General features: G+C 37.9%; 1 protein-coding gene across 2 annotated transcripts; it reads left to right on the top strand.

Moving 5' to 3' along the window:
• Positions 1-5,651: 5,651 nt before the first annotated feature.
• spoplb (speckle type BTB/POZ protein like b) lies at positions 5,652-15,630 on the top strand. 2 transcript variants are annotated; one of them, XM_036586881.1, is made up of 13 exons: positions 5,652-5,819; positions 7,442-7,560; positions 11,133-11,250; positions 11,463-11,581; positions 11,675-11,796; positions 11,941-12,092; positions 12,192-12,319; positions 12,561-12,738; positions 12,886-12,941; positions 13,712-13,834; positions 13,965-14,107; positions 14,328-14,381; positions 14,481-15,630. In XM_036586881.1, exons 4-13 carry the CDS (start codon positions 11,504-11,506, stop codon positions 14,623-14,625), a joined length of 1,179 nt encoding a protein of 392 aa, XP_036442774.1. In that variant the 5' UTR covers positions 5,652-5,819; positions 7,442-7,560; positions 11,133-11,250; positions 11,463-11,503; the 3' UTR covers positions 14,626-15,630. The 2 variants fall into 2 exon arrangements, with proteins under 2 accessions (XP_036442774.1, XP_036442776.1); XM_036586883.1 differs by having other exon boundaries at positions 5,652-5,882.
• Positions 15,631-17,935: the final 2,305 nt, after the last annotated feature.

Here is a 17,935-nt window from a genome sequence, read left to right as displayed (position 1 = left end):
AAACTTCAAGCTTGCATATTAGCACTGTGTTCGCATCGCTGATGCCTTTTCATAGTAAAAAACAAGATCATGCATTGACCTGTCAGTCTGCAGGAAGCTCTAGGCATATACCTCCATATCTGACAGAAAACTCCTGTTCTCTAATTGGGTTACTCGAAGCCAGAGGGGTAAACTCAGCTGAGAACGGAAACTTCACAGAGCTTTGTGTTCTCCCTCTCTCTCTTTCTCTCTCTCTCTTTCTCTCTCACTCTCTCTCCCTCTCTCTCTCAAACCACCATAACCAACCACAAAACTCAACTAAGGCCTGGTTACCTACAAGAACAAAAAAGCACATTGCAGCATTGCCTTGTTTTCCATATTAATATACTGATTGTCCACATAATGATTGTACATTTGCTGTAACAAAGGTGATTAAAATCTCTTATAATGAGCTGTGATTCTGATATAAGAAGAATATTCACAAATATGTAGTTATTCACGCTGTTCTTTTTCAGTTCGTTCATAATCCTCTCACTTTTATGCATCGATAATCCATATTATCCATACAGCCTCACAGAGAGCTGAGAAACTGGGGTTTTGTCATGGAAATGAAGAAATATGAGATGACTGTTAATTCAGGCCAGATGACACTGTGTCTTCAGTCAGAAATAATAGATCTTTTAAAAGCCATTCAGATTTGTGTAAGTCACCCATTCATTTCTATTGTCCTCTGGTATATCTCCTCTTGCCTTTAGAAACCATTTATTAAATCTCTCAGACAGATGGTGGATCTCTTGATGAATACCGAGACAATGATGATAAAAATAATGCACACAATAACATCTTCTGCCATCATATTAAATAAAAAAAGTTCATCTTTAATGGGCTAGTCTCTTACAATACCATACTCAGCAATATGGTTGATGCACTGAATTAGGCCTAAGCTGCGTTTGTTAACCCATTACTGTCCATGTATGAAATTGTATACGTTCTCTAAGCCTGCCTGAGCAAAAGAAATCTTAAGAGTTTAAAGGCTTTGGTCAAAAGGTGCAATGAAACAGTTCATAATATAGACCTCTAAAGCCATGATGTCTTTCAGTGTCAGGCCCAGATTAGGAACTCTGGATCTAAGCTGATTTCACTGGCTCCATTAAAATATAAAATTATTGTCAGAGTAAAAATTTGCATTATGCTATATGCATAAATGCTAAAAAGACTTGTCAAACGTGGTGGTTAAGTTGCTTTGGCAGCAGTAGTCTACAGTTTGAGAAGCTGGTGTTGGTATATAATTGTGTTGAAACACAATTGTGCAACGTCATTTCGGTGTGCAAGAGTGTTGGCTTGTGAGTAGCGTGTGTAACATTTGTATTTTGAGTAATAAATGACCCCATAATTCAGAGATTCTACTGACATTCAGGGGACATGGGACAAAATGTTTTGGTAGTGTTGTAGACCGTAAATTAACAATCTCAACATCATTTGGACTCTATCTTGTCTCGGTCTCAGGGTAAGGTGGACTTGGAAATTGTTCTCAAGACCATTCAAGTGCAATGCCTCAGTCTAAGATAATTAGAATCTTTTTTCTATCATTATTGAATATCAACAAAACCTTCAATAAGAACAAAACAGCCCTACTCTACATGTTTAAATAAAATCTGTTTGCTGCTGGTTGAGGATCTACAACCGATTTTCAAAAAAGTTGGGACGCTGTGCAGAATGTAAATAAAAATAGAATGCAGTGATGTACAAATCATATTTTAGAGGAAAATACTACAAAGACAACATATCAAATGTTGAATTGAGAAATTTAATTGTTTGATGAAAAAATATATGCCCATTTTAAATTTGATGCCAACAACACGTTCCAAAAAAGTTGGGAAGGGGCATGTTTACCACTGTATTTCATCACCTCTTCTTTTAACAACACTCCGTAAGCATTTGGGAACTGAGGAGACCAATTACTGTAGTTTTGAAAGTGAAATGTTTTCCCGTTCTTGTTTGATATAGGATTTCAGATGCTCAACAGTTCAGGGTCTCCTTTGTCGTATTTTTCATTTCATAATGCGCCAAATGTTAACAGTGGGTGACAGATCTGGACTGCAGGCAGGTCAGTTTAGCACCTGGACTCTTTTAATACAGAGCCATGCTGTTATAATACATGCAGAATGTGGCTTGTCATTGTCTTGCTGAAATAAGCAAGGCCTTCCCTGAAAAAGATGCCTTCACAGATGTGCATGTCATACTGGCTTTTGAACTGTGCACTGATAACAAGCTGAGTAGTCTTTAGCCCGAAGGACACAGTGTGTATGATTTCCAAAAAGAAATTCAAATGTTGATTTGTCGGATCACATATCTGGGATGTCTTTTTTATACCCAATCATGTTACTGACCTGTTGCCAATCTACCACCAGGTTTTTTTTAAGCATTACACGACTTTACCAGCCTTTTGTTGCCCCCATCCCAACTTTTTTGGAACGTGTTGTTGGCATTGAATTCAAAATGGGCAAATATTTTTCAAAAAACAATAAAATTCCTCAGTTTCAACATTTGAAATGTTGTCTTTGTACTGTTTTCAATTAAATATAGGGTTTAAATATTTAGCACATTATTGCATTTAGTTTTTATTTACATTTTGCAACTTTTTTTAGAAATCGTTCTTGCCATGATGTCTTAACTGAGTATTAATTATATGATGTCATTTGTTCCAAAGTTCAAACATCTCTGAGAGCAGATCAGAATGTTGTTATTACAGAACACCTTCACCATCATTTGTTTTTATAAGTTACAATGCAAAGTTGGACTATAAGACTATAACATAATAATGATTAAGAATGTTTTAGGAGATATATTACTTAATCTTATATTTTACACTATGTTTTATAAAATATAACATAAAACATTATTTATTAATATGTATCATGTATAATTAATGATAAAGAATGTACAATGAACTACAAATGAAGTTCATTTTTTCCACTTTCTATTGTTTTCTCATTCTATTTTTATTTTCTGAAGAAAAAAATCTTAATCTGGACTCAGTTTCAACTCAGACTCCACTACTACAAAGTCTTGGCCTTGTCCCAGACTCTATGTTTTCCAGGTCTTGGTACTGACTTGGACTCGCATCTAGTGGTCTTGACAACTACACTAAATCAATGAGTTTGGAACAGTTTGGAACACTTGGAGAAATCAGCTTAGATCCGGAGTTCCTGATAAGGTCATGGCACCGACTACAGAATAACACAACTTCAGAGGTCTGTTGCACCTTCCAATAGCTCGCACACTGTATCATCTCATTTGAGAGTCCCTTCCCAGCTACAGCAATGAAACAATGAAATGAGCCATCCAGCTACAGGCCGCACTCCAATGTTTAAATATTGATGTGTACTATTACCAAATGGCTATAGCAAGCTAACTGAAGACTCATATATTTCACAGCAGCATTGTCCTTTTTATCAACTACAACATGAACAGAACATGACAAGATCAAGTTTAAAGGAGTCTGTAAAGAAGATATACAAAGTAAAAAATATATTATCTTAATGTCACAAGCAGTTATAAGCTTCAAATGTCTAATATGTGTGGTTTGTTCTGTAATATTCTTATAGAAATCAGGTAATACACAGATTTTTAGTGTTTTTATTTAGTTTTTTTTTTAGTTTTTTTTTAATATTCCAAAAGATCTCAATTTGATTGTGAATAATAGTTTGAAAATTACATGTAACAGGCACTTTCACATGTTCATCCAACTATCCAAAATTTCATCACTTTAAACCAAGCAGAACTTATTCTGCAGCACTTTTCATGCTTTTCAATTATGTTGCTGGACATAAATGGGTTAAAGAAATAGTCCAATATTATTCATATTTATTACTGGCATTACTTCATTTATATGTGACCCTGTATATGAAGGCATTAATACCTACAAAATTCAAACAGGCATGAAGCAATAAAATTAAAGGGTCATTCTAGTCTAAAACTGGCATTTAATATGTAATTATATGTAATTATTATTTATGTTGTTTAGCACTGCACTGCATCCCTCAGCCTCATCAGTTTGACAGAATTCACGATTTTGTATCCTTTTTGTGTTTTTCGTTTATTACTGTTCTCTCTCTACATGTCCAGCATGCATTACAGAAATACGTCATATAACTATTGGGAATCTCCCCTACAGTGATCAAGAAATCCTAACTGCTAGCCACTGACGTAGAGGCTAAAAAACTAAAGATGTGATACTCAAACAGTATCGTTAGCCATCTGGAAAAGTTTGAAAAGCATTTTAAACACCCTGCCCTCAAGTATCCACCTCAATCTGCTTGGAGTTTTCCAAACGTTCCTCCCACCTACAGGATACATCATCAGAAGTAGGTTTTCCTAGTCTTAGAGGCAATAGGCATGTATACAACACATGTAGCAATGATTTAACTCTTCATTTTGACCATTGTACCTTTAAGATTGCTTGTGATCAGTTGGCTGTCAAGCTCATCATGAAACAGAAATTGTTGACAAATATTGTGTCGCTGTTTTCGTGTAGTCAAGTTGTGTTGCCTTGCTCTGTGCCCCATAGCAGACTAATTAAAGTCATTTTTTGTAAAGATATATTTCTTTAAAAAAAACAAAGTTTGCAAAAAAGAAAATGAAACAAAAAACAGGTGAAAGAAAAGTCGTTTTTGTCAGACGTATAAGAAGAGCACTTTTTTTGACTAGATCAATTAAAAAATCTAATAATGCTTCCTCTCTGAACGAAGGCGAGAGTGGTCTGAAAAGTAGCAGCTTATCATAAACAATATGTCTCTATGACCTGTTGATCCATCAAAGTTGAAAGTGTTACAGGACTCATTTCGAGCAGCACTTCTTAAACTGAGGTTAGTATATGCTGATCCACAAGTGGCAGACTGAAAAACAGAGGGGGCTCTGAGGAGCTCCACCTTTCTCCTCTGGGGGAAATGACAAAACGAAGTGCGGAGGTTAACTTTAGGTTTACTTAAATCAATGTTGCTTATTTAATTACCTCAGTAACCATTTTCAGAGGCTTGCACGTCAAAATAAAAATGGCCCTCCTGGTGCGGTCAGCGCTCAACAATCGCACGGGACGGACAGAGCCTTTTAGGAGGAAGTTCTGAACGCCGGCCCTGGGGCGCATGCGCGTTACGCTCCGAGAGAACCGAACCGTAGACGCCGCTGTTAGTGATGGGAAGCTCGATTCAGTTTTACCGAACCGATTCTTTCCATTTTAGTGAATCGCACGTTGCACGATACAAAGATTCAGTGATTCACAAGCCAAGCCAACTTTACTGTCATCTCCTCTATATACAATGAGATTCGATTCATCCAATGAGTCTCGTGTTCATCCAATGAGTCTCGTGTTGCTCGTGTCGATAGCCAGACGAATGACTAATTGAGTCAGACTTGGAATGCACAAAGCGAAATCATAGACCAGAATGAAGAAACCGGCTGTAGTCCACAGAAAGAACCTAAAGGTAATTTTAAAACGGTTTATATGGCGCAATGCGCTATTTTATGTTATGGTTCATATGTGTTTTGCCCGAATAAGCCTATAACATGGATCAGACGCTCTAAAACAAGTTCGATTCATTTGGACTTTGAATCGGTTCGACGGATTTATTGAAAGGAACCGAATCAAAAGAACGATTCATTCACGAGTCGGACATCGCTAGCCGCTATGCGCTCGCGCTAAGCTGTTTGGAAAGGCACCCCTTCTCCTAAAAAGGACCAAAAGTTCCCTCTTTCAGCACAATATAGTTTGTTTAAAGGTTTAGTTGCGGCCAAAAAGTGTCACAGTTCTTTCTTTGTCTGTTGTGAGGAGTGACTGAGAGGTTTGTGAGATATTTTCATTTTCATTTTTTAACACCGCTCTGCTCGCTGATACACAAAGACAGGTTAGCTTTCTCATTTTCCTCAAACTACATCGCCTTCGTGTTGATTAAAACCAGATACCGTTTGCCTTCGCGGACAGGTTTTTCTTTCTTTCGAAGCATGTCGAAATTGAGGGCTTGCCTTTTGTTTTCGTCTGCTCACTTGTTTTGGGCCGAGCGAGAAATTTAGGCCGAGCTAGCTAGCTTGGCTGGCTAGGTGCTTTCCCTACTCTGTAACTCTTGTTTTCCTCAGAAATTACGTTAGGTTACCTCATCAGCCAACCAAGCGAATAAACGACAGGTTACGGGTGCAGTGCCGACCTCCTGTTTTATATTTTCATGTTTTCATTTCGTAGAAAGCGTGTTAAGAGTTATGTTGTGAACTTTAATCGGATGGAGCTAACTGAATTTAGCACATTAGCTTGCGAGATAATCTGCCTGCCATCCTGCTGCATAAAAGTTAACTTGGCCGTCAGCTGGTGCCAAGCTAGTCTCAGCTAGCAAGAATGAAGGAAGTGATTTTTATTTGTGGGGTTGTTTAAGATGAAGTTGCTTCATGTAACTTGTTTTTTTAGTCGTGATTCAGGTGTGGAGTAGAATTGTACTGTGATTTTGTATTAATTTTATTTGATGTACTGTTGTGCCGTCCTACCATGCTATGGCAGGAGACAGACTAACGTTAGAGATGAACGGAAATTTGGCAAAGGCGTATAAGGGTTGCTTGCCAGACTTACTTTCATGAACGTCAGTTTTTCAACTCCCTAGCCTTTAATGTTAAAGTTTGAATCCCATGAGCTCGTAGTTGTTTTGTTGTTTGAAAACTAGCTACGTAAGCCATTCAGTTTTACCTCTGAATTCTGTGATACATTAGTGCTTTATGTGCAGGCCTGAGGTTGTTTGAGTTCTGTGTTAAGTGACAGTTTAAGATTGAATTTACTCACGAAATGAAACTGCACCTTCATTCACCTTTTCCAGTGTTTATCTCTTAAATCAGTGTTCAGTGTGTATTGGTTTTGCCTTTAGATCATTTCTGTGTCCTCCTAAAGAATTTCATGAGTCATTTTCAGACTGGAACAGCAGAATAGGAGACCAAGTGTCAGAGACTCTTATCTGGATATTGAGAAATTAGTAGTTTTGTGATGTGTGTTCTGTGAACATGCACAGCATGACGGTGCACTGCTTATTCATCATACATCCATTTTGCCTGTATCCGTTACCTTTTTTTGTTGCATTGTAGATGCTTCCAGAAAGTTCCATAAATTCCGGTTTCGTTGCATGGTGCAATCAAGCAAACTAATCACCATTTTACTGTTTGCCTTCTCCCACCTCAGTGTGTGGGAGTACAGATTTCAGGGCCTGGAAAAAAGAACATCGTCTAACATGACTCATGACAGCTATAGTTTAGTCAAATGTGAAGTTTAAAGGGGCCTCATCTGCTAAAAAAAAGGAGTGAATTGTTATTTAGAATTACTTTGCTCCTTTTAATAACTGTCATAAATTTGTTCGTATGTACTGTGGTTTATTATAAGTCTAAGACTCACTGGGAGATGTTTTATGTTAACATGCAGTGTTGCTCTTGCCAGGATTCACTCGGCCTTTGTTGGCAGTGGCATCCCACAGAATTCCACGCATCTGCCAAGTGCTCGGTTCTGGAAATCCTCAACGAGTTACCTCTTCTAATTAGTTTCACACTCCAAATGCGGTGAGTGTATGCTGAAAAGCGTTGTTGTTTGACAGCAGTTCCACCTTTTCATTTTGGGAAAATCTAGCCCATGGTGGAAATGATCAAATAAAAAGTTGACTGTAAATATCTTTCTATAAATTAATTTCATGCATTTAGACTCCTTTAAAGAAACACTAATTTTTCAGAGGTTATTTGTACATGAGCTTGAATTCATGTTAGCATTTACTTCTGGATCTTTCTAGAGTTGTAGATACTTCAGGTACTAAAAGAAAATATCTTGTATTTGAGAGGTTTTGGTTACAGAAGACAATGTTTTTTCCACAGTTTACAGTGGTACAAGTGCAGACTCAGTGTTACAGCTTGTCAATAAATTTAATGTGGTTTAGCTGTCCTTACCAATGGAAATTTGCCAAATTCGTATTGGGGGACACATGGCAAGGCCACTCTTTCCTCAGTTGGTGCCATGGCAAAGTCACATTGTTTATGGTATTGTGTGACTAGTTTAAAAAGATATGGTGGAAGGGTTAATGTATATCTGAGGAGTGAGGTACTCCACCTAATTGGTAGTACTATATACAGGAGAGCTAGTCTGTTGAGAATTGGCTACAATCCATGATTAGTAAAAAGAATATTATGTGTTGCTTGACGTTGTGATATCGCAGTGTAGAGCTGTGACAGTGTGCATCATAGAGAATGAGCATTCTAATTATTAGGCCATCGAATTCTGTTCTGTTTGCACACCAAAGTCTACAAACTCATCACCACTCAAGAACTCGCTTCAGTGGTCATCCTGGCTCTCAGCTCTAGTGTAGTTAGTAAGTTGTACATGATTATAGTCATCATTTTCCTTGATTTTGAATTTTGTTAAAATATAGTGAGAATATTGAACCATGAACTCAGTATATTGAATCAAATCGAATCGTGGGCTGAATGTATCATTACACCCCTACTAGTTAACTAACTTGGAAATCAGTTTTCTATATTTCTATATTGATTTAAATTTTCTTATGCATTTATTTAAGTGTTAAGTTTGCAGGAGGTCTTTAGTTATGTGTCTGTTTTTATTTATTTATTAAGTACAATAGAGAAAACAAAACGTTATGAACAAAAAGAATGTGCAGGGAAAGTCATAGAAAGGCCAGAAAGGGTTTGTACAAGTTACATTCCATCAAAGAAAGAAAAAAAATTGAATTGAATAAAAAAAGTACAAAACCAGTGTTAGCTCTTTTACATATGGATTTGTTAGAGTGATGAGTTTTAGCCTGTTTTGAGGCAGATAAGACAGTTGTAACATAAAGTGGTAGGCGTCTAAAAAAAAAAAACATTTTATTGGATGTAATGTATTCTTTTAGTTTAGCATAGTAATTTTAATTTCTACTTCATTGAAATTTCATTTAGTGGACATTCTTAAAAGTTTAATGACTATTGGCGACTGTTATTGTTGTGGCCTCTGTTAATGCATTGAAATTAAAATTTGTTTTGGCCAAGAGTTTAAGACACCCTTGGCTGAAAATCGAAACAAGCTGACAATTAATAAAATTGGTTTACATTAAAAAGTAGAAAATATTACAGTATATAGGGCAAAATTTGCAGCACCAAATACAGCATTCTCTGCAACAGAGAACAATTGGTCATCCAAGACAATAAATTCTTTTTGATTTTATATATATGTATGTATATATATTGGTCTTTGCACTTGGGCTATGTCATTTGTGAATGTTTTCATCATGTCAAAAACTGTGGCTTCAAATGGCAGCGGTGTGGTAGCAGGGACTTTCTGCTGCTGTTGTTTTGCTGTGCTCTGCATATCAAGCATGATGTTGTGCTTTCACAAGGTATCATACCTGTAGTGGAAAAGTCGCTCAAAACTTGACATGAACAGTAATTACAAATTACTGCTTGTCTAATGTCCCTAATGGAAACCGGGAAATAGTTCCACACAGTCAATGTTTTTGTATTCTGTGGCTGCTCAAACTGTTTGAGCTCATTGGCTGGTGTGAGTGAAAGGATCAAACAGCGTTCTTAATCACTGTTTCTCATTTTTGTTACTATTGTAACCCATTTACACCCAAAGATTTAAAGTACAGTAAGAAAAATGGGCCTCATTCACCAATATCTTAAATTTGTTCTTCATGACGGGTCCTTACCTGCAGAATTGTTAGCGCCCTTGTGCTGTTTAAGTGTGTGTCCCAAATAAGAAAGCTTTGGTTAATGTCAGAATCTTTGTGAAACTGCGTAAGTGGGTTTCAGAACGAAATTTCTTCTTGAGAACAGGTGGTTAATGAGGCCCAATATCCACACTTTTCTTTCTTTCATTCTTTCTTTCTTTTTGGAGAAATTTTTTGGCACTGCCTGTCCAACCAATATGTGAACATTTTAATAACTCTTATACTTAATATTAACAAGGTAAATTTCCAAAAAATAACTTTGTGCAATAACTACTCATATCCACAAGTTACCCGTATATTATTGTCTTTTGACTTGTTCTGAATCAGACGGTACCTTTTTTTTGTTGGATTCCAGCTCCCTTGTAGATTTTGTCTTATTATTGTATTGTACTTTTTAGTCTTTGGTAATGTAGGGTTACTTGTTTGTAAATTTAGCATATTTTCATGTTCTTTTTATCACAATTTGATATGGGCCAGTATTTGAAGTTAATTTGTCAGTTTCTGACCACAGGATCACTGTTGGTTAGATCTTACTTCGGTGGCAATCCATTCTCAACAAAGCAGTGACACTGACATGGTTGTGTGTTGTGCTGGAGTGTATTGTGCACAGCGGTGTTGCTGGGATTTTTATGCATTGTATAGCTTAGGCCAGTTTCTGGCTGCTGGGCCACTGTTACCTGGATATTTTTGAATGTTGGACCATTCTGAACCTAGCAGTGGTACCTTAGCCACACCCCTGTGTCCGATACACTCGTAACAATGCAACACACGCTACCACAAACACTGCTGTGTCACTGCTGAGCTGAGAATGGTCCACCACCCAAATAATCTGGACAACAGTGGTCAGAAACTGACCAGTGATGAATGAGGTAGAGGTGGCTGTGTGAGTGTGTGTGTGTCTGTAAGGTGGTAATTAAAATGTTGATGGTGATTTTTTGAGATATTTGCCCATTTTATCACTTCATGAAAAATTATTTAATTGTGGTAAACAAAAAAAAGTACATTAAGAAAATCAGACACTGTAGCCAAACCGTTTGACCAGTTTGTGCTCAGTGTAGTTCTGAGAAGCACTGTAGTAAGAAATTTTTTAAAATCTAGTATGAACATGAATGAGTTAAATGACTTGTAAAGACTTAGATTTTGACACTTTGTTGTAGGTTTCTTTAGTCATTTTTTTTTCTTTGTCAAAATTTTACGTCTGTTATTCTGCAGTCTTTGACCATTTTTCTTTGAAAATTTTGATGACCGATATTACAGTGCATCCCTAGTAGCTACAGAAATGGTGTGCTTTCATTGGGCTTGGTGGTCCAGAGCAGAGTGTTATAATGTCAACTCAATCTGACAGGGCCATTAGATCAGGAAAACAAAACTTAAAAAACACATAATTGATCTGTGATTGTGTGTGTCTGTATGTCTCTGTAGGATGGGCTATGAGGAGTCTGAGATCAGCATGCAGTGTTAAAGCTGTACCTAATCACTGTGTGGAGTGCTGAGTTTCCTTAGGGATGGCATGAGTGATCAGTCCTTCTCCAAACACAAGGTAAGTGAGAAACAGAGTTAATGACCTTAGCAGTCAGTCATATTAACTTCAGTCTTATTTATGGTAATCTAGGAAATGTAAAAAGTAAAGCAAAAAAAATGCCTTGTTATTCATGGAATCAGTCCAGAAACAGTCTAATGATGTAGACCTGACCCGCTGACATCTTTCATTTGTTTTGACTGCAGTACTTAATGGTCTAATCATGTGTGTAGGTCAAGCTTCATAAGGGACGTCAGAGGGGATAAAGCTGGCCATGTCACGGGTCCCAACCCCCCCTCCCCCGGGGGAGATGACATCAGGACCTGTGGCAGAGAGCTGGTGTTACACACAGGTGAGAGAGGAAAGAGAAGCTTGGGCTTGTTTTTCTGTTTTTATTTGAAAGACTGACTGTCACATACGGTGCCTCTGATATGCTCTCTGGTAGGTTAAAGTCGTGAAGTTCTCCTACATGTGGACTATAAACAACTTCAGTTTCTGCCGAGAGGAGATGGGGGAAGTTCTGAAGAGCTCCACCTTCTCTTCTGGTCCTAATGACAAAATGAAGTGGTGAGGTTATCTCTTAAGTTCACCTTAAGTCACTGTTGTTTCATTTAATTACACTCTCCATTTTTTAAAATGTGTCCACAGTGAAAGCCAGGTGAAATATAATGCCCTCCTCCTCACTCCACATTCCATGTCTTTTCTCTGTAGGTGTTTAAGAGTGAACCCAAAGGGACTGGATGACGAAAGTAAAGATTATCTCTCCCTCTACTTACTGCTTGTGAACTGTCCAAAAAGTGAAGTACGAGCAAAGTTCAAGTTCTCCCTATTGAATGCCAAAAGAGAAGAAACTAAAGCCATGGGTGAGCTCTCCTAAAATAAAAAAAGAAACTTAAATGTAATTATTTGTAGGTTACTAACCAATCTTTTGTTATTGACATTATGCTTATCTCACTTTATAGAAAGCCAAAGAGCCTATCGCTTTGTACAGGGAAAGGACTGGGGCTTCAAAAAATTTATTAGACGGGATTTCTTGCTTGATGAAGCAAACGGGCTTCTGCCAGACGACAAGCTTACTCTTTTCTGTGAGGTATTGTACCCAGTATATAAAAATACATTTGAAAAAAATAATTTTCCAACAAGATTACATATGATGGAAGTGTACTTGATGTTAGTAAGATAGAAGCGCCCCCACCCCAACCTCTGTTTTAATATGTATGTGATATCAAATCACCAAATCAAAGCTTCTGTCAGGAAACACAGTAACTAACTGGCAGTTTTTGGTAATGAAATGGATGCTAACGTGACTGATGTTTTATTGATCATTGTAGGTGAGTGTGGTGCAGGACTCTGTGAACATCTCGGGCCAGTCTAACATGAACATGCTGAAGGTGCCTGAGTGTCAGCTGGCCGATGACCTAGGCAACCTGTGGGAAGGCTCCAGGTTCACTGACTGCAGCCTGTTTGTTGGAGGACAAGAGTTCAAAGCACACAAATCAATACTAGCAGGTGTGGCCACTTATGCTTAGCCTGAGTAAAGAGTTGAATGATATTAAGTCAGTTTTTAATTTTTTATTTTTTAATTTTTTAAATTTTTTTTATTTTATTTTTTTTTAAGTCTACCACTGGCATAATTTTCATCCTTTTGTTTTGCAGCGAGGTCGCCGGTCTTCAACGCCATGTTTGAACACAAAATGGAAGAGAGTAAAAAGGTATGGTAAGATATTTCATTAGCTTAGCCAAAACGCTACAGTCCCAAACACCCTTGAAAATGTTCGATTTCGGCTTTCTGTCACTGTAACCGCAGTCATTTGACCTCTGCTGTCTCAGACATTAGTTTATATAATCTAAACTTGTGTCAACAGCGCAATAGTTGGTTAGACTTGAACCTTTCCTGTGCTGTGTGTGATGCTGTGTGTGATGCTGTGTGTGATGCTGTGTGTGATGCTGTGTGTGATGCTGTGGTCTGTAGCCTGCTTGCTAAGCCAACATTAATTAGCTGATCAAGCTACAGATCCAAACATCACAAACAGTTGCCTCAGATTTGAATCCTTGTCCTCTAAAATTGTACCAGTGCTTTAGTTAGCCAGAATTGAGCCTATTCTGTGGTGAGCAGTTATCATGTTTGCTAAGCTAATGCTAATCTGCTCCTGTCTCCTTTTTAGCTGCACTGTTTAACATTTTAGCAGTTGTTACATAGGTTGACAGTTATTAAATGTTGGCTCAAAAAACATGCTCTGTTTTCACTTGTAACCTTGTAAGCAGACTATTTTTGATTTATTTTATTATTATTATTATTTTTTTTTAATTTTGAAATAACGATGAGACAGCAAACAAGTGTCAAATATTTTTCTACATTTGTAACCCTCTGAGTAATACTGTGTATGGTAATATTTGTGAAAGTATTAAAAGAGGGTAAGCTGCCCAGCCCTAGCAGATATTTGAGTCTTAGCACATCATATTTTTTGTCGCACTTCCACAGAATCGTGTTGACATCAGTGATGTTGAACCAGACGTGTTTAGGGAGATGATGGTCTTCATATACACAGGCAAAGCTCCAAATCTGGAGAAAATGGCCGATAACCTGTTAGCTGCAGCAGACAAGGTAAGACTAAAGGCAGTTGTACCAGTACTGAATGTAAGTGAATTACTAATGAATAGTTCTTATGTTTTACATGAATCTCATCCCATCATATGTTGCCTTTCTCGCTCCTTTGCTCCCTCCCTTTGTGCAGTATGCTCTGGAGAGATTGAAGGTGATGTGTGAGGAGGCTTTGTGTAACAGTCTGTCTGTGGAGAATGTGGCAGACATCCTCATTCTGGCAGACCTGCACAGCGCAGAGCAACTCAAAGCACAAGCCATAGACTTCATCAACAGGCAAGCATGACACTCACACTCTTGTCATTTTCTCACACAGGCGTACACATGCCAACAAATTAACATGTGATAAAGAACAAGTCACAGACGTGTGCTATTATTTTTACTCTCAAGTCGACTCTGCTGCAAAGCACGTAATGTGTGATGTTTGTACTTGTTGTACCCATGCCGCAAGTAGTAGTAATGTTGTTGTCACACTGTGCTTCTAATTCATCCCCAGATGCAGTGTTCTCAGACAGTTGGGCTGCAAAGATGGAAAGAACTGGAATAGCAAGTATGTATGCCAGTATTCTGCCTCATACAAGCCATTTCCTAGCAGCTATCATCACTCTGTAGGAAACCTTAGTCACTTGCTTGTTTTGTTGTTTTTCAGTCATGCAGCAGACATAATGGAGACGGCAGGATGGAAGGCTATGATTCAGTCGCATCCTCACCTAGTGGCTGAAGCTTTCCGCGCGCTCGCCTCCGCCCAGTGCCCTCCGTTCGGCCTCCCCAGGAAACGGCTAAAGCAGTCCTGACCTTCGCCACCACAGACTTTACAAAGACACGACACGTAGGGAGGCAACCACCCCACCCAGCCCTGTTATCCCTTATTACCCCAACCCTAAGCTCCCTCAGAGCTCCATTGGTGGACTACACTGGCCCCACAGTGTTCTTTGCTCACTGCAGAGGATGAAGGAACCCACTTCAAAATGGCTGCCTCCAAGCCGCCTTCACTCCGGGCTCCTGGAGCTCCGCTCAGTGACGTGTCTTTTGAGAAATGGCCTTAAAGGACATGCCTCCCCCGCCCCTTCCGCTGTGGTGTCTCTCCATGTGACTGTGTGCCTGCTGCGCCTCTACCCAGGCCTGTCCAGATTGCACTAACTCTCTCATAACGCAGTAGTTTTAAAGTGATGTTTAGGACCCTTGTCTGTTAAGTGTTTTCACCCAGGGCACGTTAGCTGACATCCAGGATGTTGAGCCCTATCTGTGATTTGACATTTCAAAAAAAAGGAAGAAAAGAAAAAAAGTGAGAGAAAAGAAAATAAAGATAGTGTGAACTCACCAGAACACATCTACACGTCAAGTGCAAAATAATTTCCACTGACACTTTTTAAAATGGTGTTGTTGCCCATGTTGTTGGCAAAAAAACATTGTTTCCTAGTATGTTTAACATCATTAAATATGGGCATAAAGTATTAACTGAGATTCTGCATTAGAATACTTGGTGAAATGTGATGCATTCTTTCTGAGTATAATTATGAGTATTACATGAAAACAGAACTGAAAATGTTGATATTTTGCACCTACTTAACTATTGGGTAAATATGAAGATTTGTTTACCATATTGTTTACAAGACGTTTTTTTTCCCTTTTCACACAGACTTATTTTTGACTTTAGTCGTATGGAGTTTATTTTCCATGATTAGCAGCTTTGCTTACTCTATCAAATGGCAGAGTTCTTTGTGTTTGGAAAATGTATTGTGGTTTAAAAGAACTTTGATTTATTGCTTTCAAAATTAAAATGGAGAAAAGCACAAGATGTTTTTGCATATTTTTGGAGAGGAGGAAAAGGAATGGAAATATCAATTCACATTTGCATAGGGGAGGACGAATCCTTATAATCTTAGTATCAGAAAATTAATTAGGGCTATCACGATTACTCAATTAAACATGATTACAATGAAAAAGAATTGGCTAAATTTACATTCTCAATGAATAGACTTACTAATAGCACACATCACTTTTGTGTTCATTACTGAGAGGAAACCCACACCAGCAGAATTGCACTGCACACTTGATTATAGTTACACATTTCATGTACGTAATGAAAACTGAAATGCTTCCTGTTACAAATTGTATGCATATGAATTAAAAGGTTTTGTTTAACTAGCCTTAGGCTTTGTAGACAGCTAATAGGCTAGTCCAATTTAAATTCACATCGGCTTTATGGAAGGATTCCCTGTAAAACTGCAACTTAAAAAGTAAAGAATATGCCACTTGAATGTTTATTACATGCTTCTAATGTCCTCATTTAAAAATACTTAATTTTAAAGCTACACTATGAAAGATTTGGGAATTTGGAGACCTCTCTGGAGGAAATGTGTAACTGCATGCAACGTGTTGGACATTTTGTAACGCCAGTTGTTTTGGAGCTTTGTCTGTGTGTGCTTTTAATATGTAACAACATATGACGTGGTCTGAAAACTGACCAAAAATCTGACCAGACTCTTTTTAAGATAGCCGCAGCACAGGGACACTGTATTTTCATTTGTTTTTTTGTGACTCAGTAATGCTACTTTTTTCAATTTTAAAAAAACCCTTATATAGCTTAGCTTTAAAGCTTAGTAGTCTTCAAATAAAAATATTGGATTGATATTGGTCAATACTTAGGGTTTCAATATTGGTATCAGAAAAGAAAGTGATATCATGCCACTTCTAATATAAACTATTTACAGGGTTATCATCAAACTGTTATGAAATATGTAATTCACTACGATCGTCTCTTCAGAGTGTTCTGTGAATTTAGGTGTAAGCCGATGAATTCACTTTTGAAGTTCCGTTTCAGGGCTGCTTTCTGTCCTAAATCTTCAGAGCGCCTATAAGCTGTGATCAAAGTGACTAAAGCATAAATCCTGAGCAGCTATGTTCATTTACTCATCAGATTAGCTCACAGCACCGGGTGTGTACGTGTTTGATCTGAGCCTCCAGCCCTAAAGTCATGCAGGTCCATTTGACAAGCAGCAGACATCTTTTATGCTTGTTCTCTATGCTAATGCAAGCAGTCTGTCTACCTGCAAACAGACCAAATGCACGAAGCGGGTCTACATCAGAGACCTTCAGCAGAAAGTTGAGTTTATGTGTGTGTCCAGGTTTAACTGCTGAAATTTTGCTTTCGTGTAAGAGTGGCATGTGCTGCAAGATTCCAAACACAAAACTATCAACAGATCTGTGACCTCAGCATGTCGTTCCAAGACCAGACCCAGCTAATTAAGATCTTCCTGAGATTCTAAAATGTTACGTTTTCATTGGATATAACTTCTTGTGGTGTATGATGAGTACTGAGACTTCAATAGATATATTTAATGACTGAACCTGCAGGTTTTAAGTGCATTGTAGTCACATGGAAAATGCATCTTGGCACATATTTCACTCTTACAACTGTATTTTAGAAAAAAAGTCACATTTTACAATGAAATGAATAATAAGTCCTGCTTAAAGCATTACGGTAAGGGAAAATGATACCCCATGATCAATTTCATACCTCTCTATATGATATTTCAGATGTACTGTCCAAGCCATAGTGGAATCACTGCCATATTAATGTCATTAAGATTTCCTTTATCAGAGTATTGCAAGACCTAAGACTGTGTTTGTCTTTGGCTCCCTTCTGCATTACTTTCCATTGTAGTTTAAACCGTACTGTTGTCCCTAATCAGGCAGAACTGTGCTAAATATGTCATTGATGAATAAGAATGAGAGCAGCGTTACTCCTCAGTTCTTTTTGGGATCTTGTGTTTTTTTCCCTTTTGTTTAATGATCAAAATGAGTGGTACAGAGTGAATCAAGGAGACAGGGGAATGCAATACGATTTAGAACTCATCACTTAGTCACAGCTTGCTTTGTTGCCATAAACATGAAAACATTAACAAGGCATGTAAGAGAGAACTTCACGAAGGACTGCAAAAATGGATTTGTTTTTTTTTTCCTTAAAGATTTTTTGATAACGGAGATTTTTGCAACAGTTAATGTGATATTTGGGGTGCACATTACACTTACAACATCACTGAGATCAGTGTGAATAGGTCACTGAAGAAATGCCTGGATGCATCTCTCAGACTCACCTTA

Source organism: Colossoma macropomum, unplaced genomic scaffold (assembly GCF_904425465.1).
Source record: "Colossoma macropomum unplaced genomic scaffold, Colossoma_macropomum, whole genome shotgun sequence".
Taxonomy (NCBI): Eukaryota; Metazoa; Chordata; class Actinopteri; order Characiformes; family Serrasalmidae; genus Colossoma; species Colossoma macropomum.
Note: the sequence above shows the minus strand (reverse complement) of the source record. Positions and strands in the feature narration are given on the sequence as shown.